The following is a 23,181-nucleotide window of genomic DNA, read 5'->3' as shown; positions in this document are numbered from 1 at the left end:
AAGTGTTGCCTGATTTGCTGAATTCTTCTAGCATTTTGTCTGTGTGGCTCTGAATTTCTGGCATTTGCAGAATCTTTTATGTTTATGTTTCCACATGATGCATTGCTTTGAGTCTGTAGAAAGGCATTACCAATTCCTTTGGTATGTGTATTTGTGTTGCTGAAAGCAGGGGCCTCCATTAATGACGTCGACAGTTCCTGCTATGTTAGGAAAACAATTATCCCACTGCACTTGCATCACTTGAATCTGACATTTTTGGTTACATGGTTAATATTGAATCAAGATTACAGTTCAGAAAACTGTTATAAAGTTGCATTAAATATTTAAGTTTTAATATGATTTAAACTTAAACCATGTTTTTCTAAAATTACTTAGGAATATAATGGTCATTCTTGTATATATGTTGATATTCATTTATTCTCAGGGCTGTTAGTGTGATGACTGACACTAGAATTTATAATGCACAGTAATCATTAGGAAAATTAAATTTCCCAGTCTATTATTTTCTAATAATGATATTCTGTGCAAGTGGCATAGAGATTATTTTCATACCACATTGTTGTACTTGCAATGAATTTTCCAGCTGTGATTTTTTAATTTTATTTTCATTTCCTGTTTTCAGTTGAACTGCAATTTAAGCCACACACTGGCATACAGCAGGAGGCCAATTATAGGCTTCTGAGATGTATTAAATGCTTTTTCATAAAAACAGTGATTAAAACATTTAACAACTTCACTTTCCAGATAATTGTTAGTCACAGCAACTAGATTGATACACAATAGCCTCTATTTTGCTGCCAAGCTTGCCAGAGATCCTGGTACCTAACTGAAATGCGGGAAGCTCAGAGTTGCTGGCTGAGTTCCACTGGCTGTTTCCAGACTCCTAATCCGATGATTGAGCAGCAGTTTGCTGGAATTCCCAAATATTTTTGGAAGGATCCTCCCTCTGATCAATCACCTGACTGTATTAACATTCATTTCTTTCAGCTACAAGGTGATTTGCAGGTTTTGTTTAATTGCATTTGCAATCATATTTTTAAATAGTGTTCCAAGTTTTTTAGGAAAACCAAAATGGATCATAGAATACCACAACAGAACAGGCCCTTCAGCCTGACATTTTAAACTATTCTAAGATCAATCTATTCCTTCCTCCCTACATAGCTCCCCGTTAGAGATTTGTTCAGAACAGAGGAACATCCATTCGGAATGGAATGAGGAGGAATTTCTTTAGCCGGAGAGTGGTGAATCTGTGGAATTCATTGCTACGGGTGGCTGTGGAGGCCAAGTCTTTGGGTACATTTAGGGCAGAGATTGGTAGATTCTTGATTAGTCACAGCATTAAGGGATACAGGGAGAAGGCAGGAGATTGGTGTTGAGAGGGAAATTGATCCACCATGACAAAATAGTGGAAAAGAGTTGATGGGTCGAAAGGCCTCATTCTGCTCCTATATGTTATGGTCTTTTCCTCTTATTTTTCTGTCTTCTATCTAAGAATTTCTTACATCCCCCTATTTTTTCTGCCTCTACTAACACCAACAACAGGGCATTCCCTCACTCACTACCTCTGACATTTTCACCACCCCCCTTGCTTTCTTCCAGTCACTTTAAAATTATGCCCCCTGGTATCGGACGTTTCTGCCCTGAGGTAGTTTCTGGCTGTTATGACTTTTATCAGGTACACTGAATTCATTGAAGTTTTTGATAACTATATAAATCTTTTAATTTCTTTAAATTGTCTTAAACGTTTAAATTTTAGTCACTTTGAGGATGGCATGGTGGCATAGGAATTAAGCATAATGCTATTGCAGTGCAGCAATCAGCAATTAGATCTAATTCCTACCACTGCCAGTAAAGAGTTTGTACATTCTCCCTGTGACCGCAAGAGTTTTCTCCAAGTGCTTCAGTTTCCCCAACGTTCCAAAGATGTATATTTAGGGTTAGTGAGTTTGTGGCATATTATGTTGGTGCTGAAAGTGTGGTAGCATACGTGGATTGCCCAGCACAAACCTCGCTGATCTGATTTGACATAAACAATACATCTCACTGTATCTTTTGATGTACATCTGACAAAAAAGCTAATCTAAAAAATAACCTTAAGAATGCTTTGCATTATTCTTGACACTGAAGTGTTTTTTTTAAAACAAAAGGTACATGGCTTTACCTCCACAAGATTAATGTCTAATAATGAAGTTTGCTTAATGTAATTTCCAGTATACAAGTGTAAAAGAGAACAAAATTATTGTTTCTCTGGTTTTGAATTAGCACTAAAAACCTAATAAGATAAAGAACAACATTTTAAAAATACAATAATTTAAATACATAGATAGATTGAGTGAAGCTAGGCACAGAAGTGTCTGTACATAACGTGATTGACAGGAAATTAGAAATGGTAATGTGGAGGGCTGGGTTAGTGGGTCTGTCTCAGCATTTAATATGCAGAGCTTGTTCTGACCTGCATGTAACCTAATCATGTTGACTGAGGCCCTAGCTCGTCACATGGCCTCACTAGTTGATGCAGGTTGCCCTCAGCAATATTCTTAAGGGGTTTGGGGCTTTTCAATCTTATTCTTAGCTCCCTGTAATCTAGACATTGCTTACCTGACAGCCTATGTCACTGGCTATCTGTAATCCACCCCAGAATTTCGCTGCCCATTCATTAACAACCGTAAGCAGCATTCTACCCTGTCCTTTATGTAATGGCCACAGTAATACCTGTATTCCAACCACCATACTTCTAATTACTGAAATCCCTAGAACTCTCATTCCTTTTTCTGTTCCAACCAATGCAAGAACTTATTTGCACTCACCTAAATAACCAGCACTATTCAGGCCAAATATGGGTTGGCTTTAGTGGCTGCTCCACAATTTATCTGCTCATCTTCGCTTAAGGAATCCATCATTAAAGACTCCCATCACCCAGGACATTCCCTGTTCTCATTGCTACCATCAGGAAGAAGGTACAGGAGCTTAAAGTTACACATTCAATGATTCAGGAACAGCTTCTCTGCCATCCGATTTCTGAATGGACAATGAGCCCATGAACTCTACCTCACTACTTTTTTATTTCTAATTTTGCATTCATTACTTAAATTAATTTTGATTTACCACATGGCATTGGATTTGCATCTAGCATATTTGCAAAGCCCTATTTGGGAATAAAAAGTCAAAATCCAACCACCAGGGCACAGAAGTATGTGATGTATCCCCCTACATGCCAACTGCTGTTGTCATTCTTTGATTTTTATCCTCAGTCTCTGGAGTAATGATGAGCTTGCTCCTGTTATTTTGTTCATCTTGGTTGATTTAAGGCTCTAAACGGAAGCACATTGCCTTTCTGTCCTAGAATGAAACATAAACTATTCAAGGAAGTGCTGTTAATGTTAGTAAAACGAAGTAACTTATAAAAATATATTTGAAGCTTCATGTTTATGATTTTTTTTAAATGCAATGACTCAGAATGATCAATCAGTGGAAATTGTCATTTTATATCTTTTTAAAACAATGGTTTGATTTACGCTTTCTCCACTGGGGAAAGGAAGGATGTGCAGAGATGGCACTGTTAACCTGAAATCTGTTTTATTATTTGTTGGTCTGATTCACATGTACTGTTACACAAGTGTCTTGCAAATTTATTACCAAACTGAAGCAATAAATTGTTAGTTTTCCTCTGGGAAGGTAAAGTATTGATCAATTAGTAAACTTAATGAAGTTTACATTTTGTACAATTACTGATCATGCATTTCCTTGTCTTACAGATACCGTCTACTGTAAGATCTATTAATCAGAACAAAATCTTAGCACTTAGGCAACAAACACAGTTTTTATGGGACGCTTATTTTTCTTCAGTTGAGAGGATAGTATTGACTACATTAGAAGTGAGTATGACTTTGCAATTTAACCTTTAATTCATTCATACTTTATAAAAATGTTTTGAACCTTCTGAATCAACAACTATAGATTGAAGTTTTTAAACCCATTTAGAGATCATTCATCAGATTAATTTCTACTTGTGATTATGTCTACTGTAAAATTTTAAGTCTACAAGGAGCATATTTAATTGTATATGGAAACCTTATCCAATGCCACAAAATTATTCTGTACATGTAAATGCAGTGACAGTATAAATGGGTTTAGTTCTCAGGGGGCCTATAGCCAATTAAGTTGTCTGCAGCATGCCATACTACTTGTGTTCATCAAGCTTCATGAATGGAAGCGAGTACTGAATATTTTAATTTGTGTGCATGTATATTAGCATATTTATTTAGATGTCATTCACACTGTGGCCTTGTAAACAATCAGCAGCTTCTCACTTCCATTCATTTTAGTTGAGTAACTTCACAAAGTTTGGGTTGATGAGAATTACATTTTATAAAGATTGAAGTTACCAATTTTATGAAATACTTTTAATATTGTTAAATTATTTATTACTGTTTTCTACTGCTAAATTGGTGGGGTAATCAGACCAATATGATCATCCATTTGGAAGTATGCCCAACTTATAATTTCAATGCGTAGATTGCACAGCTGCTATCAATGATGAATTGATTAGTGAGGCCATGTGACAAGTCTACCCTTATCTTGAGATTCACCGTAAAGTCTCCGTTCTTAAAAGCTAGAATCAATCTATAAAGAATTAAAATTTTGAAGATGTGCTTTGTATTCCCCAGCAGGAAAACATGTACTTACTATATAGCCTAGATACGGGAAGTTTAATTCATTGCATGTGATAAGATGGACTAGCTAGCATTTACAGCAATAATTCTGTTATAACTTGAGCACCTCATTAAAATTCTTCAAGATGTTACAATATTTAAAGCTTTCTCCCCATCATAGTGAGCATTGGATCTATGTACAGGAGGGTGTGGATGGCAGAAGTGGATAGGGCTTTGGAAGTTGTGGTGAGTGGGGGAGACAATGGGAATAAATGAATGTAATGGATCAACCAAAGTTCCCAGTGCTAATTTTGTTGAATGAAAAGCCTAGTCAGCTTTCTGAAAATAACCATTCTGAACCATCATCCAAATTTTTCACCCAGTGTAGGAGAATCACAATCAGCTGTAAGAAGCAGATTTGTCATTTCTCTTGCCTTCCACTATTCAATCTTTTGCAGCCCCATTTGTTCCTATAGCTATAAAAATGCAAATTCAGCTTAGCTGGGGATTTGAGTCCGGGGTGACTGGTTCTGTGTGACGTCTAAGGTCATAATTTTTGCCACATGGTTACACAGCTACTCAATTTGCAAATGTTTGCTATGATGCAATTGACTATTTAGAGACCATGGCTTGATTAACAAAGCTTTTCTCACGTCAACAAACATTCCTGAATACACAGAAAGATGTCCATTTCTAATTCCATATTATAAGGATTGAGGTGGGGGGTTGGGGTGGCTCGTGTTCCTAGAAAACGGTCCATATCATGATTTTCAGTAACCTGAAACCAACTCCTCTGCATATACATCAAGGAGGTTTTTCTGCATAAATTCCATAAAAGTGAATTTTATTCTGTACATGTTAAATTTGGGGTAGTGATTTGTGAACTTCCATTACCTGAAATGGCTGTAAGATGAGGGTCACCTGCAATAGGAACTAGTCTTCAACATGTTTCTATTGTATCCTGTCTGGACATTGCAAGAACCTCCTGTTCACCTTTGTTAATATAATTAATGAACAACAATGATATGTGAAACTTCTTTTTACTGGGCATCTTGGAAAACAGTTTGTTAGCACCTCGCTAACAGCAACTGGACTCAGCAGTGAGAAAACCACTTTTCTTTAACTCTGCATCTAGGGTCGGGAAGTTGGGATGTTTCAACCATCCGAACCGTGATCTGTGTAAATACTGCCCCCCCCCCCATGCAATTAGCCATTGCCAAGAAATAACAGATTGTACGCTGCAGACAAATATGAAAAATGCATACTTACGAATTTTAGCTTTATCAAACAATTAGTAGGAAAAAGAAAAGGGAAAAAAATGAAAGGGCCCATTACAGTTAACCCAGTCCCCACGCGCATATAAAGTTGGAGCTCATGTTGAAGTTGTCTGTAACTCGCGAGCTGGTCCCACGGTCTGTGGGAAAGCACACACTGTCTTCCAAATGTTACAGAAATCCATCTCGAACAAACAGACTCCTTCACTGGAATATTGGCCCTTCCTCCTTGAAGTCATTCATCTGCACAAAGCACCCTGTGCAACCAGGACAGCATCCTCAGCCATCTTCCCTCTTGTCTTTTCCCAGCTCCCGCCAAAAAGACTTCAACCCATCACAGTGTCCATCACAAAAATCTCTCCTCCTGGCTTTCTCCAGAACCTTCTCTCAATTCCACCATACTGACTGACTGACGTAACACTCCTAAATGAATAACACAACCCTTTATTTCTAACTGAAACCCAATCAGCAGAACACACTACTACAAAAATCTATTAAATGAAATACTCGACAGCATTAGCAGTAAACTCTTAACCAGTGCGTTACATATGAAAATCCCTATCCAATAGTTTAATCATTTTACTTGAACGCCTTGAGACACCAGACAGCAGCCGTTTGACTTGTGGGGTTCCTATTGACATTGATCTTTGAAACTTGCCATTCAGTGAATTCTGGTTCATTGGGACACATCGTGACTTGAACATTTTGGCCCAATTAGCTGAAGTTTCATGGAAATAATTTAAAATGCTAACAAAAAAAACACTATTGTTCAACTGAGTCACAAATTATGCATTTAAGTGGAATACAAAGCACTACCAATACTACTGGTGGCTGTCTGTCATATCCAATGATCACAAGAAACCTGTGCGGGAAAGCTGTTCAAATGGAGCGCACTCAGCCTCTCAGAAGTCCAGGTCTGGTGGTACGAGTAGATATCAGGACTGGGGCCTTCCCTGGTTGCTGTGGATGACCATGACTACTTCGTGCCTCGTCATGTTCTTCGCTCTCTACACATCACAGAACCACTTACCTGGTTGTTAGATTTCACTATAGATGATACCAGCCTAGCCTACTAGAGCTGACTTTGCCTGCTAGGACAGGCATGTTCCTATCTCACCGGCTTATAAAGCTGTTGGCTACACTCACCTAGTTTAGCCCGCCTGTCGAAGCAATGTACAGTCACATTCAAGCAGCTGCATGGAGCCACAGCTGAGACCATTGGGGACCAAAGGCAACTTTCAAGATGATTGCCAATACCTTCAAATTCTTCATAGTTCCTGGCTTGTTGAAGAAGTGAAATTATTTCATTTTCACTTCTGACAGTTTCTAACATCTCCAAGTATCAATGCTTATTTCTTGCCAACTATCAGTGACAAAGATCACTGCTTTTTGAACTCGAGTACATGTAACTGATGCTATTTAAAATGCATGGTGTCGCATTGAACAGACACACAGCTGCGTACGATTGAGGCTAGTTAAAACCTGTTTGGCAAGTCCTCTTCCCCAAATGAAGTGGCATAGTATCCCAAATAAACAAAGGGAATCTCAGCAATTTTCATGATTTGCTTTTGTTCTTTAAGAATTGTCCCAAAGAAGTGGCTGTCATGGTTAACTAATAAGCCAGTTATCTATAGTAGTGTAGTCTACACATGCTTGAAAGTGACAACAACAACGGAAGTAAATCCCTAAAGTGTAGACTAGAAGCATAGTGAGGGATCTTACTTTTCTAGAAAAATCTCCATTTTTCTGTAGATATATGAACAGTTAAAGGAAGAGATGTAAGTATGAGGTTATCGAATTGCAATCAGTGGCATGCACCCTTGAGAGTGATTTAGAAAAGTGCATGATCCTCATGGCAAAACTTAAAAGAATATGTGGTGAGGGATGAATTCTTTGAAAGATCCAATAGATTCAAGCAACGCACACAAAATGTTGCGAGAAATTCAAAAGGATAGACCCAAAACATTAAATGTACTTTTTTCCATAGATGCTGCCTGGCCTGCTGAGTTCCTCCAGCATTTTGTGTGTTGCTTGGATTTCCGGCATCTGCAGATTTTTGTTTGCAATAAATTCAAGGCTAGCCATGACTGATTCATGTTTTTCGAGGAGTTTAAACACTTGCACATTAGGTATAATTCTGCAGTTATTTTGGCAGTGAAAGATTTTTCACAGAAGCTAAAGTCATTAAGGAAAATCATCACTAAATCAGCATTTATTATAGATGAGCATGATGTTTTTGGATGAAGATGCTCTTGTGCACTTCTCAGGATGAGGAAGTAACCATATGACAATCACAGCACGGAAACAGGCCATCTTGGCCCTCCTAGTCCGTGCCGAACCCTTAATCTCACCTAGTCCCACCTACCCGCACTCAACCCATAACCCTCCACTCCTTTCCTGTCCATATACCTATCCAATTTTACCTTAAATGACACAACTGAACTGGCCTCTACTACTTCTACAGGAAGCTCATTCCACACAGCTATCACTCTTTGAGTAAAGAAATACCCCCTCGTGTTTCCCTTAAACTTCTGCCCCCTAACTCTCAAATCATGTCCTCTAGTTTGAATCTCCCCTACTCTCAATGGAAACAGCCTGTTCACGTCAACTCTATCTATCCCTCTCAAAATTTTAAAAACCTCGATCAAATCCCCCCTCAACCTTCTACGCTCCAATGAATAGAGACCTAACTTGTTCAACCTTTCTCTGTAACTTAATTGCTGAAACCCAGGTAACATCCTAGTAAATCGTCTCTGCACTCTCTCTAATTTATTGATATCTTTCCTATAATTCGGTGACCAGAACTGCGCACAATATTCCAAATTTGGCCTTACCAATGCTTTGTACAACTTTAGCATTACATCCCAACTTCTGTACTCAATGCTTTGATTTATAAAGGCCAGCGTTCCAAAAGCCCTCTTCACCACCCTATCTACATGAGACTCCACTTTCAGGGAACTATGCACAGTTATTCCTAGATCTCTCTGTTCCTCTGCATTCCTCAATACCCTACCATTTACTCTGTATGTTCTATTTGGATTATTCCTGCCAAAATGTAGAACCTCACACTTCTCAGCATTAAACTCCATCTGCCAACGTTCAGCCCATTCTTCTAACCGGCATGAATCTCCCTGCAAGCTTTGAAAATCCACCTCATTATCCACAACACCTCCTACCTTTGTATAATCGGCATACTTACTAATCCAATTTACCACCCCATCATCCAGATCATTTATGTATATTACAAACAACATTGGGCCCAAAACAGATCCCTGAGGCACCCCGCTAGTCACCGGCCTCCATCCCGATAAACAATTATCCACCACTACTCTCTGGCATCTCCCATCTAGCCACTGTTGAATCCATTTTATTACTCCAGCATTAATACCTAACGACTGAACCTTCTTAACTAACCTTCCATGTGGAACTTTGTCAAAGGCTTTGCTGAAGTCCATATAGACTACATCCACTGCCTTACCCTCTTCAAAATTCCTCGTAACTTCTTCAAAAAATTCAATAAGGTTTGTCAAACATGACCTTCCACACACAAATCCATGCTGGCTACTTCTAATCAGATCCCGTCTATCCAGGTAATTATAAATACTATCTCTAAGAATACTTTCCATTAATTTACCCACCACTGATGTCAAACTGACAGGTCTATAATTGCTAGGCTTCCTTCTAGAACCCTTTTTAAACAATGGAACCACATGAGCAATACGCCAATCCTCCGGCACAATCCCCGTTTCTAATGACATATTAAAGATCTCCGTCAGAGCTCCTGCTATTTCTACACAAACTTCCCTCAAGGTCCTGGGGAATATCCTGTCAGGACCCGGACATTTATCCACTTTTAAATTTCTTAAAAGCGCCAGTACCTCCACCTCTTTAATTGTCATAGGTTCCATAACTTCCTTACTTGTTTCCCACACCTTAGACAATTCAATATCCTTCTCCTTAGTGAATACCGAAGAGAAGAAATCATTCAAAATCTCTCCCATCTCCTTCGGTTCCACACATAGCTGACCACTCTGATTCTCTAAGGGGCCAATTTTATCCCTCACTGTCCTCTTGCTTTTAATATAACTGTAGAAACCTACAGTTTCTAGTAGAACCTCTCTTGGGTCTGACACCAACGTGGTTGGACTGAAACAGATGTTCACACCTGGAAATTGAAGCTGGTGAAGATAGGGACAGTTTCTAGGTTCTCCTGCAAAAGGATATATCCATCTTGTTAAAACTCCTCTATAACTTGTATTTTACATAACATAGCATGAAAGGATGCAGAATATTCTGTATACTTTTATTGCTCATTCAAAACAATGAAATGTTATTAATATTTATTTCAAAAACTTATGTTGGTATATTTTCAAGATAGTGAAGTTTTATGACAGATTTCTGACATCTGCTGCAGAACTGAAAATAACATGAAATGTCATTTTGGTTTGAGTTTTCACTTAATCTAATTTTTTTCCTTTGTATATCTGGGAAGCCCTGTAGATTTTATAATACACATTCATGACAATAGTTGTATCTTCACGCAGTGTTCAAATATTTATTATGGTGGAACAGATTAAGAAACTGGACGAATGGGGAACTGAGCAGAGAGCAGTTACTCATGCATTGGATATGTCACCTGAAGATTCATCCTTTGCAGTAGGAAGACATTGGTATTGCTAATAATATATATTCTTTTACAGATAATTCAAGACAGAATTTTTAACCATATGTCTCGCAATGGCTTAATTTGGAATAAACCTCCAGGAGGATTATTCAGTCAGCCACAGTATTCAACCTATCTAGGAGATTTTCCTTTTTATTATTCTTATCTAGGTAAGTAATCATTTAAATTTGTACATCATGATCAGATATCAATACTGTACATTGTTAATCCTTTGTATATTTCAATACTTGTGTAAAAAAATAATAGCAAGTGTACGTTACAAACTTTGTTGGTCATAAATTAACTTCTCAGAATAACCTGGAACCTGGATGTTAAACTATTTCCATTCAAGGGCTAAAAGGGCATTCAAGTAAAAGGGCTTGCAAGTACAGGTGGACCCTGTTTTTCGAACGTTCACTTTACGACAGCTCACTGTTACGAAAGATCTACATTAGTACCTGTTTTCGCTAACCAAAGAGGATTTTCACTTTTACAAAAAAAAAGACACCTGCTTTATACATGTGTTTACCTCGAGAAAGACTACAATGACCATGAAGCCTTGTGCGGGCAGTTGTGCGTGTATGCGTGTATGTGCTGATTTTATTTTTCTCTCCAAATGGGTTTTGGCTTGCTCTTCCCGATTCTGATAAATGAAACTACACTATGCATACAATGTTTCTACTTTATATAGGCTGTATATTTATCATATCATTCCTGCTTTTACTATATGTTTGTGTTATTTTAGTTTTTATGTGTTATTTGGTATGATTTGGTAGGTTATTTTTGGGTCTGGGAATGCTCAAAATTTTTTCCCATTGCTATTAATGGTAATTGCTTCTTCGCTTTACACCATTTCGGCTTACGAAAGGTTTCATAGGAACGCTCTACCTTCAGATAGCAGGGGAAACCTGTATCTCTAATGCAATCTTATAATTCATTGGTAATCTATTGATGTGGTTGCAGAGGTATTTTATGAATGGAGAAATACCAGAGAAGCGATCCTTGGTCTTTACTCACTTCTGATGTTTTAGGATGGCCACAGACAAAAATGGTTTAAGAAAATACAATGAATGCATTCAAACATTACAGGTGCAAGTCTGTAATGACAGGAATGCAAAGTTGATTGGTGTTCAGATTATTTCTGGAATGAGTCTTTTTTGTCTATCAGATTTGTATTTATTGAGAATTATTGAGTATATGGCACATTTTATTAGAGCATAAATCATGCAGCAGTTTGAAATGAGGAAGAGTTGCCCTGTGAATAGTAAAATCAGCAATTGCTGGTCAGTTTGTACTCTTGTACTGTTCGCTTCATAAGAGGAGAACTTCTCCATCAACTTTACTCAGCCTCCTAGAGGTTTCTTCACCTGTGCTTTAACTGCAAATTTGCTGTAAAGTTAGAGCTCAAGTCTTTGAATACTCAATGACCTGACTTGTGTTTTTACAATGTTTCTTAGCCTAATCTGACCAGAAATACAAACTATGGGGGGTATAGATAGGATTAATACAAGTATTTTTCCATTGAAGTTGAGTGAGACTAGAACTGGAGGTCATAGATTAAAGAAGAAAGGTGAATTATTTAAGGAGAACCGAAGAGGGAACTTCACTGGTGATAAGAGAGTGGAACGAGCTGCCAGCAGTAGTAGTGGATGTGGGTTTGATTGCAACACTTAGGAGTAATTTGGATAATACACAGATAGGATAGATATGAAGGGTTATGGTGTGAGTGGAGGTTGATGGGACTAAGTAGAATAATAGTTCTGCATTGACTAGATGGGCCAAAGGGCTTGTTTCTGTGCTGTAATGCTCTGACTCTAAAAGGAATAGATGTTTAATGGCAATAGTATATTCCTGTGTTTAATATTCTTTCCATCTGTTGCAATGTTTGCATTCTACTTGCAAACATTTTAATTCTACTTGCCCTGTATTTCATACAACCCTTATTTGCTTCTTTGGCTTTTCTGACCTTGTTTTATCCAACAAGATATAACCATTTTGATCCATTCACCAAGACATCAGATACCACATTGATCTTTCCATATCATTATCAAATCACAGTACCAACAATTTGCAGTGGAGAAAAGATTTCAAGCTAAAGGTTGAAGAGAAAAGCTACAGAGCAAATATAAACTTACCCACTCCAGCAATTCCGAGTCTGGTGGTGTTGGATTTCCTAATACGGAAAGCCAAGTTTCAGTTACAAGGTTTAATGTTGTTATAGTCATCCTCTCTAGTTGTTTTTAGCTTCTGTTTTTTATAGCTTCTCTGATTTTTTTGTTTCAGGTATAATGCCTTCAACAAAGTTTACTGCCATTATCCATGCAGTGACTCCGCTGGTTTCGCAGTCACAGCCGATATTAAAGCTCCTGCTGGCAGTAACTAAGAGTCAATATTGTGCCCAGGTAGGCTGTCCATTTCTCCATTCAATTTAGCAATTACATAGTTTACATTGTCATTCAAGATTGGAGATGGGGAGCTGTGGTTCGTGTCTCTGCAAGTATTGTGTGGTTAGGCTGTAGTCCTACAAATAGTAGCAGCCGATGGAAAGCTCGTCTTAGGCTACTATCAATGTCAGTTTTAATGACAAGCTTTAGTTTGACTGCAGTTGTTCTTTTTGCCTTAACTGGAATTTAGAAGAAAGTGGAGGTGGTGGAATCTCATTGAAACCTGTTTAATGCTTGAAAGGCCTTGATAGAATGAATGTGGAGAGAATGTTTCCTATGGTAGGGGAGTCTAAGACCAGAGGGCACAGCCTTAGTTAGAATAGAGGGACTTCCATTTATAAATGGAGATTAGGAGTAATTTTTTCTGCCAGAGGGTGGTGAATCTGGAATTTATTTCCACCAGTGGTTATTGAAGCCAACTCATTGAGTTTATTTAAGGCAGAAGTTGATAGCTTCTTCATTAGGATATGAGGAGTTACAGGGAGAAGGCAAGAGATTGGGGCTAAGAGGAAAATAAATCAGCCATGAAGAAATGCAGATTCAATTAGGGAAAATAACCTAATTCTGCTCCTATTTCTTATGGTCTAATGGTCATAACATAGTCAAAGCATAGTTAAGATAATCTACTGAACACTGAAAGACCTAGATCAACTGGGTGTTGATAGGATGTTTCCATTGGTAGAAGAACCTTGGATCAGGTGATGTCCCTTTCAAACTGCGGAGAGGAATTTCTTCAGCCAGAAGGTGGAGGAGAATCTGTAGAATTCATTGACACAGTGAGCTTTGGAAGCCAGGTTATTGGGTATATTTAAGGCTGATTGGTTCTTGACAAGTTAGAGGATTAAGGGTTACCGAGAGAATGCAGATGAATAGGATTGGGGAAAAAAATCAGCTAAGAATGAATGCTGGAGCAGACTCAGTGGGCCAGGTGGGTCTTCTATGCCTAAGGGTCTTATAACTACCAGATATTGGAATGTATATAGACTTCTTCCCTCCTTCTGCCCCGTGAGCTGATCACAATCACATTGCTCCTACAGTGACAGAAATTGAAATTACTAACTGAGCACAGATTAACAATCAAACCTACATGATTTTATTTAGTGTACTTTGGCTGCCCAGTGAATAAAAGCAGTTTCTGTTGTGTAAATTATTAATAAAGTCAGAGACATTACTATAATAAAACAATGTTCCTCCATATCTCACTGCATCTGTAAACTTGAAAAGCTTTTATTTCTGGCTGTAATTGCAGACTTAGAAAACACATTTCTATTGTTTTTATTCAGTTCCTTCTTTTGAAATAGTGATATTTCCAATAAACATGCCATTTAGTTTAGGATCACAAAACTTGTCAAAATCTGTATTGTATGAAAAACAGATATATTCCAAGATTAAAATATATGACGTTATTTTGGAATAAGTAATGATATTTTAATTTATGAAATGTATTTTAATTGCCCTGAGATTAGCATCAGTGTAAATTCTGTGCCTAACTATTATTGGTTGTTTTCAGGTTATTGTTTTATGGGACTGTGACAAACCCTTACCAGCCAAGCACCGTTGGCCCTCAACTACAGTACCTATACTAGTAATTGAAGGAGAAAATAAAGTAAGTTTGCTTGCAGTCTTCATGATGCGCGCACACACACACACACACACACACACACACACACACACACAGAGTCTTCAATATACATTGCACTCTGAATTGACAGATGGAGATGATTTGGCAGTAATTTTGATGGGGAAGAAAAATACATCCAAGCATCAGAATCTTTTGAACAATTTAAGCTTGGTTATCATGATAATAGATTTATCAACAATAACCAAAATTCATATTTTGTATATTTTTAAATTTATATTTTAAATTTCTGTTTTGTATGGCCTGATGTTTTCAAAAAGAATGAGATGATACTTATTTGTATCTGTGATGGATTGCAAAATCGGAGTTTGTGTCTTTGGCTTAATGACACAGCAGCTTGACTGGCCAGTAATATAGAGTGAATGTACAATAATGATCGAGAGCTTACAGAAAATTAACCATTAGTGACCTTTGAGGAAATTATACATTCATTGGCCTTACTATTAGGTACACCTGTTTAGTAATGCAAATATTTAATCAGCAATTATGTGGCAACAACTTAGTAGATAAAAACATGCAGAGATGATCAGGTGCTTCAGTTGTTGTTCAGACCAACCAGCAAAATGGGGAAGAAATGTGATGTAAGTGGCTTTGACCATGGAATGATTGTTGGTGCCTGACGGGGAGGTTTGAGTATCTTAGAAACTGTTGATCTCCTGGGGTTTTCACACACAACAGTTTATAAAAAGTTTATGCGATAAAAGTAATGCTAAAGAATAATGCGAAAAACAAAAAAATCCAGTGAGAAGTAGCTCTGTGGGCAAAAACACCTTAATAATAAGAGAGGTCGTAGGAGAATGACAAGACTGGTTCAAGCAAGAAGGCAACAGGAAATCAAATACCGGGCATTACAGCAGCAGCGTGCAGAATAGCATCTCTGAACGCACAACACACCAAATCTTGAAGTGGATCAGATAGAACAGCTGAAGACCGTCAACATATGCTCAGTTAGGTACAGGAGGTACTGAGTGTGTATAGTTTGTGGTCAGAATTCTGAGCTGTTTTCTTAGAAGTTAGAATCTTCAATGCAAATTTAAAGATTTTTTTCAAAAGAAACTTTGACAACTTTTTTGTGATACCTGTTCGGAGTGGGTCACTCTTCTATAGTTTGTGTAACGGCCATGGAATCATTTACTGAGGACTTTAACTGATGATGACGAACCTGTGACTCACTTAATTTATGCAATATCAAGTGAATTGGTTAAAAACAGTGATGCTATAAAAATATTTGATTCTGATGAGATTAGCTTTATTTGTTACATGTATATCAAAACATACAATGAAGCACGCCATTTTGTATCAGTGACCAGCTCTCTGAGAATTGTGCTGGGGCAGCCTGCTAGTGTTGCCACACTCCCCATGCCATCATAGCATGCCACAACGCACTAAACCCAACTCGTACATCTTGGAAATGAGAGAAGAAACCCACATGGTCACAGTGTGATTACACCTTCTTACAGACAGTAGCAGGAATCAATCCCCGTTGATGATCGCTGGTGCTGTAAAGCGATTGCGATAACCACGATGCTACTGTGCCACTCCAAATTCTGTACCCTCAAACAGAAAATCAAATTTCTAGCCTGGATGTCTTTATTTTTCAGGCATTGGCTAGTGAGGCAAAGTTCAAAGTAAATTTATTATCGAAGTAAGTACTGTATATGTCACCATATCCCTACTACCTTGAGATTCGTTTTCTTGCGGCTATTCAAATTGGAATCAGTGAAAAAAGAGAACATAAGTAGTAGAGACTTTAAAAGCTTTTATTGCCCACCCTTCCTGAATTGCTGCAGTCCTTTGGGTGAATGTTCTCTCACAATGACATTGGGTAGGGCGATTGAGAGTAAGACACCATGAAGATGAAGAAATGAGATGCATTTCCAAGTTGGGGTGATGTACATTTAGCTGTTATAATGTACAACTGTTGCATGCTGTGATAAATATTAGCAATAAGTACACCTCTTTGGGCTCTTCAGCCTGTCCAGCGACTATTTACTGAGCATTTTAGAGTGTTGAAAAACTCCTGTAGGCAAAAAGTGCACCAGTTCTGAAATCTCTAGTGTGGCTTTTGTTTTATTTGGAAATCTTTCCTATGAAACAATCCAAGAAACTATGTTATAGAAATGTTGTTAGGGTAAGAATCATTTCGACTTTTTTTTTTAAATCCTGTCATTCTGTAATGAAGGGAGCAAAATGAACAGGAGTCTGCTGATTATTTCTCTCAAAGTGCAAATAATTGGGCTGGGTGGACCATTTTAAAGTGATAAATCTTTTCATTAAGTATTTGGTTATTGTGTTGAAGATCACCAAAGGTAACTTTGGACAGAATGCAACATGCCATCCCCAATTCTGCTCTTATTGTCCAGATTGATGTTAGTAAATGTGCTGAACAAGATCTTCATTGCCCTGTTGTGTCACTACTTTCCAGTTATTATGTGCCTGTACCATTGGGTCTCTATTCTAGAAGAGTGAGTTTTCAGCAGTGGGTAAGTTGTTGGAGAAGATCCTGAGAGGCAGGATTTATGAGCATTTGGGGAGACATAATCTGATTAGGGATAGTCAGCATGGCTTTGTCAAGGGCAGGCCATGCCTTATGAACCAAATGTAATTCTTTGAGAATGTAGCAAAACACGTTGAAGGTAGAGCAGTGGATGTAGTGTTTATGGATTTCAGTAAGACGTTTGATAAGGTTCCCCATGCAAGGCTCCTTCAGAAAGTAAGGACACATCGAATCCAAGGGGACATTGCTTTGTGGATCCAGAATTGGCTTGCCCAATGAAGGCAAAGAGTATTTGTAGATGGGTCATATTCTGCATGGAGGTCGTGACTCAGGGATCTGTTCTGGGATCCTTACTCTTTATGATTTTTATAAATGACCTGGATGAGGAAGTGGAGGGGTGGGTTAGTAAATTTACTGACACAAATGTTGGGGGTGTTGTGGATAGTGTGGAGGTGCTGTCAGAGGTTACAGTGCGACATTGATAGGATGCAAAACTGGGCTGAGAAGTGGCAGATGGAGTTCAACCCAGGTAAGTGTGAGGTGGTTCATTTTGATAGATCAAATTTGAAGACAGAATATAGTATTAATGGTAAGACTCTTGGCAGTGTGGAGGATCGGAGAGATCTTGGGGTCCATGTCTATAGGGCACTCAAGGCTGCTGCACAGGTCGACAGTGTTGTTAAGAAGGTGTATGGTGTGTTGGCATTCATCAACCATCGGATTGAGTTCAAGGGCTTTGAGGTAATGTTACAGCTATATAAGACCTTGATCAAACACCACTTGGAGTACTGTGTTCAGTTCTGGTCACCTCACTGCAGGAAGAAGGTGGATAGTATAGAAAGAATGCACAGGAGATTTACAAGAATGTTACATGGATTGGAGAGCGTGCCTTATGAGAATACGTTGAGTGAACTTGTCCTTTTCTCCTTGGAATGACGGACGCTGAGAGGTGACCTGATAGAGGTATATAAGATGATCACATGGTTGACCAAAGCTTTTTCCCAGGGCTGAAATGGATAACACAAGGGACATAGTTTTAAGACACTTGGAAGTAGGTCCAGGGTGGAATGTCAGTGGCAAGTTTTTCACAGAATGCACTGCCAGCAACAGTGGTAGAGACAGATACAGTAGGATACAAAAGACTCTTGGGTACATGGAGCTTCGTAAAAGAGGGCTATATGGTAGGGAAATTCTAGGCAGTTTCTAGAGTAGATTATGTCGTCAGCACAATATTGTGGGCCAAAAGACCTGTAATGTGCTATAGATTTCTATGTACAACACTGCAGGGTCCTACTATTTACTGTGCACATCTTGCCTCCATTTAGTTACCCAGAATGCAATACCTTGCCCTGTCAGAGTTCAATCCATCTGTCATTTCCTCAGTTGTCCTATTTACATTGTAATCTTAGCTGATCTTCTTTACTGTCCACTATACCACCAATTTTGTTGTCATCTTCAAACTTACCCAATTGTTAATATATGTGACAAATAACAGTGAATTCAATCCCTGTGGCACAGCAGTGATCACAGGCTTTGAATTTAAATGACAACTCTCTGCAACCACCACCTTCTACCAAGCCAATTTGCTAGTTCACCCTGAATCCTTTATGATCTTACTTTTCAGACTACCTTTCAAGCCTTGCTAAAGTCCACGTAGACAGATGAAGAGTCTCAACCCAAAGCTTTGATTGTTCCATTTCCATCTGCGATGCTGCCCGATCTGTTGAGCTTCTCCATCTTTTAGTTTGCTTCACGTAGACACCATCCGCTGTCCTGCCCTAGTTAACCTTCATCACTTCCTAAGAAAATCTCAAATCAGATTCATGAGATGTGAAGTCCCAGGAGCAAATGTAAACATAAAACTGAGATTGTTGTAAAAAGCCATCTGGTTCAGTCAGTGTTTCACGCAAAGTAATTGGCCATCCTTGCCTGTTTGTGCTCCAGACCCACTAATTTCCAACTCCTGCCTCAGATGAGATGAAATGAAGGATGATCAGTCAATGTTCGCATTGCCAGCAACAGAGAATATTAGCTGAGCTGGAGGTTCATTGTGTCAAATTACATCAGCTCATTCTTTTCACTCTTTAAACCCTTGTCTGAAAGGAGAAAAACATATGGCTCAATGGGCTTATATTTGTGAAGATAACTGGCAGGCTTGCCAGTGTGCAATGTGGATTAAGATCAGGAGTTTAGGGTATTTTTAGTTGTATTCTTGCTGGAGTGTCAGCAGTGACCTTCCAATTCCAGCTCATCTTTTCCACAAGCTAAGAAGCTATAGTCTTTTCCAGACTATATGACATCTTGTACTACAGGGGAGACATTGATTCTTTAAGTATGATATAAAATTTGTCATATGATAGAACATAGAACAGTGTTCTGAGGACATAACTGAATGAATTTGATAAGGCTCATTGCTCATGCTTAAAAGGGCTGTGAAAGTGTGTATTTGTTTACATGCCCTGGCACTTAATTTTAAATGAATAAGTGCTTTTTTTTCCAAGAGGTCTTGAATGAACAGAAGAGGAATACTTCATAGGTCTGGTACTTATAATGCTCAAAGCTCAGTTTGTAATACTTTATTCATTTAAAATTTTGTTTTTGTCAGTGAGAGCAGAAAAGACAAGGCCATATTTATTGCAGATTCTTTTCTATGCCAACAATTATATTTTAGAAAACACGAGTATTGTAGCTTACACGAGAGCTTTATTAACTGAACATTAAACAGTTCAGTACAGGAACAGGCCCTTCAGCCCACAGTCTTGTGCCAAACCAATTAAATTAGTAATCAGATGACCAACTAAACTTATTCCTTCTGCTTACACAATGTCCATATCAGCCCCTCACATTCATGTGCCTAGCTAAATATCTCTTAAAATTACCTAATGTATCTGCCTCTGCCTCTACCCCTACCCCAGACAGCACATTGCCGGCACCCGCAACTCTGTGTTTATATTTTAAAAAACTTGCCCCTCACATCTCATTTAAAATTGCCCCCTCTCACCTTAAGTATATCCCCTGTGGTATTAGACATTTCAATCCTGGGAAAAAGATTCTATCTACTCTACCTATGCCTCTCATAATCTTATAAATGTCTATCAGATTTCCCTTCAGCCTCTGCTGCTCTAAAGAAAGTTTGTCCAACCTCTCATTATAGCATATGCCCTCTAATCCAGGCAGCATCCTCGTAAAGCACTTCTGCACCCTCTCCAAAGGCTCAAATTCCTTTGTATGTTGGGCAACAAGATCTGTATGAAATATTCCAGATGCAGCCTAACTGGAATTTTATAAAGCTAAAACCTAATTTCCTGACTTTTGAACACTTTCCTGACTTTTGGCTAATAAAGGCAAGCATGCCATGTCTTATCAACCTGTGTTGGCGCTATCGGGGAGCTCTGAACTCTGACCCCGGGATCTCTCTGCACATCAACACTGTTAAGGGTCTTGCCCTTAACAATGTACTGCCTCTTTATATTTGATATTTGTAGGTTCTGACTTGGACCACTCCTGAGCTATTCTGCTTCTTGAGGCACAGTATTTGAGTTCTACCAAATGAAAAAAGTACAGAATGCCTACCAGCCAATGGTGAAAGCCCTGGGGCAGGACAGTATCATAGTTGTTAGTGTAATGCTGTTATAGTGCCGGCAATCCAAGTTCAATTCTGTCACTGTAAGGAGTTTGTATGTTTGCCCTGTAACTGCATGGGTTTCCTACAGGTGCTCCAGTTTTTCCCCACATTACAAGGACGTATGGATAGGAAGGTTAATTGGTCACAAGAGTGTAATTAATCAGTGTGGACACGTTGGATTGCAAAGGCTTGACACTGTGCTCCATTTTTATTTAGAGATACTGCACAGTAGCAGGCCCCATCAGTCCATGAACCCGCGTCACCCAATTACACTTGTGTGACCAATTACCTACTAACTGCACATCTTTGGATTAGAGGTTAATTTTTTATTCTAAACGTTTTTTAAAAAGCACCCCCCTTTACGAAGCACTACCTGTATCAAGCAACCTAGCACCAGTTAATGCCACATCCATTTTCAAGGCCAGTGCTTTACAGTCCCCAGAACAAAATTAAGAGAAAAAATGGAGGAAATTGTATCTTACAATGTAGATATCAAAATCTGGAGCAGCAACTGGATGACTTTCGACTTATAAGGGAGAATGAGGCAGTCATAGATGAGAGCTATAGGAAGGTAGTCACACCTAGGCTGCCGGAAGCAGGTCGTTGGGTGACAGTCCGAGGTGGAGGGAAGCAAAGGAGAGTAGACTCGTAGTGCAGAGCACCCCTGTAGACATTCCCCTGAATAATAAGTTTACCGTCCTGGATGCTGTTAGTGAGGACAACCGACCAGGTGTGAGCCACGGTGGCAGGGCCTCTGGCCTCTGGCAGAAGGATGGGACAGAGAAGAGGAGAGCTGTCGTCATTGGAGACTCTGTAGTCGGGGGAGCAGACAGGAGATATTGTGGATGTGAGAAGGAAACCCATATGGTTTGTTGCCTCCTGGGTGCCAGGGTCCGGGATGTCTCTGACCGGGTGCATGACATCCTGGTACGAGAGGAAAAGCAACCAGAAGTCATGATACATGTTGGGACCAACGACATAGGCAGGAAGAGGGATGAGGTCCTGAAGTGTGAGTTTTGGGAACTAGGCAGAAGGCTGAAGAACAGGACCTCAAGGGTGGCATTCTCAGGATTGCTGCCAGTACTACGTGATAGTGATGGTAAGAATTGGAGGAGATGGCAGTTGATTGCGTGGCTGAGGAGTTGGTGCAGGGGGCAGGGTTTTAGATTTTTGGACCATTGGGATCTCTTCTGGGGAAGGTGGGACCTGTGCAGATTGGATGGGTTGCACCTGAACTCGAGGGGGAGCAATATCCTTGCTGGTAGGTTTGCTAGCGTGGTTTGGGAGGGTTTAAACTAATTTGCAAGGGGGATGCGACCCGGAGCAATAGAGCAGTGAAAGAAGTGCATGGAGTAAAGCCAGATCTAACATATAGAGAGGCTTTGAGGAAAGAGAAGCAGAATAAGGGGTATTAAGGTAGAAGGGCTAAAGTGTGTGTACCTCAATGCAAGAAGCATCAGGAACAAAGGTGATGAACTGAGAGCTTGGATACATACATGGAATTATGATGTAGTGGCCATTACGGAGACTTGGCTGGCACCAGGGCAGGAATGGATTCTCAATATTCCTGGATTTCAGTGCTTTAAAATGGATAGAGAAGGGAGGAAATGGGGAGGAAGGGTGACATTACTGGTCAGGGATACTATTACAGCTGCAGAAAGGGTGGGTAATGTAGCTGGATCCTCTTTTGAGTCAGTATGGGTGGAAGTCAGGAACAGGAAGGGAGCAGTTACTCTACTGGGGGTATCCTGTAGGCCCCCTGGTAGCAGCAGAGATACCGAGGAGCAGATTGGGAGGCAGACTTTGGAAAGGTGCAAATAACACGGTTGTTATCATGGGTGACTTTAACTTCCCTAATATTGATCGGCACTTGATTAGTTCCAAGGGTTTAGATGGGGCAGAGTTTGCTAAGTGTGTCCAGGATGGATTCCAGTCACAGTATGTTGACAGGCCGAATAGGGGGAATGCCATACTAGATCTAGTATTAGGTAACGAACCGGGTCAGGTCACAGATCTGACAGTGTGTGAGCATCTGGGGGACAGTGATCACCGCTCCCTGACCTTTAGCATTATCATGGAAAAGGATAGAATCAGAGAGGATAGGAAAATTTTTAATTGGGAAAGGGCAAATTATGAGGCTATAAGGCTAGAACTTGCGGGTGTGAATTGGGATGATGTTTTTGCAGGGAAATGTACTATGGACATGTGGTCAATGTTTAAGGATCTCTTGCAGGATGTTAGGGATAAATTTGTCCCAGTGAGGAAGATAAAGAATGGTAGGGTGACAAGTGGATGACAAGTGAAGTGGAAAATCTAGTCAGGTGGAAGAAGGCAGCATACATGAAGTTTAGGAAGCAAGGATCAGATGGGTCTATTGAGGAATATAG

General features: G+C 39.3%; 1 protein-coding gene across 1 annotated transcript in view; it reads left to right on the top strand.

The window, feature by feature from the left end:
* LOC132401844 (exostosin-1-like) overlaps positions 1-23,181 on the top strand; it is a 143,271-nt gene that overhangs the window by 92,051 nt on the left and 28,039 nt on the right. The window contains exons 4-7 of the mRNA XM_059984112.1: positions 3,756-3,875; positions 10,627-10,759; positions 12,873-12,991; positions 14,544-14,639. Coding sequence (XP_059840095.1) covers positions 3,756-3,875; positions 10,627-10,759; positions 12,873-12,991; positions 14,544-14,639 — 468 coding nt within the window. The remainder of the gene's footprint in view (positions 1-3,755; positions 3,876-10,626; positions 10,760-12,872; positions 12,992-14,543; positions 14,640-23,181) is intronic.

This window comes from Hypanus sabinus, chromosome 1 (assembly GCF_030144855.1).
Source record: "Hypanus sabinus isolate sHypSab1 chromosome 1, sHypSab1.hap1, whole genome shotgun sequence".
NCBI classification, from domain to species: Eukaryota; Metazoa; Chordata; class Chondrichthyes; order Myliobatiformes; family Dasyatidae; genus Hypanus; species Hypanus sabinus.
The sequence above is the reverse complement of the archived record's forward strand: the minus strand, read 5'-3'. Positions and strand labels throughout refer to the sequence as shown.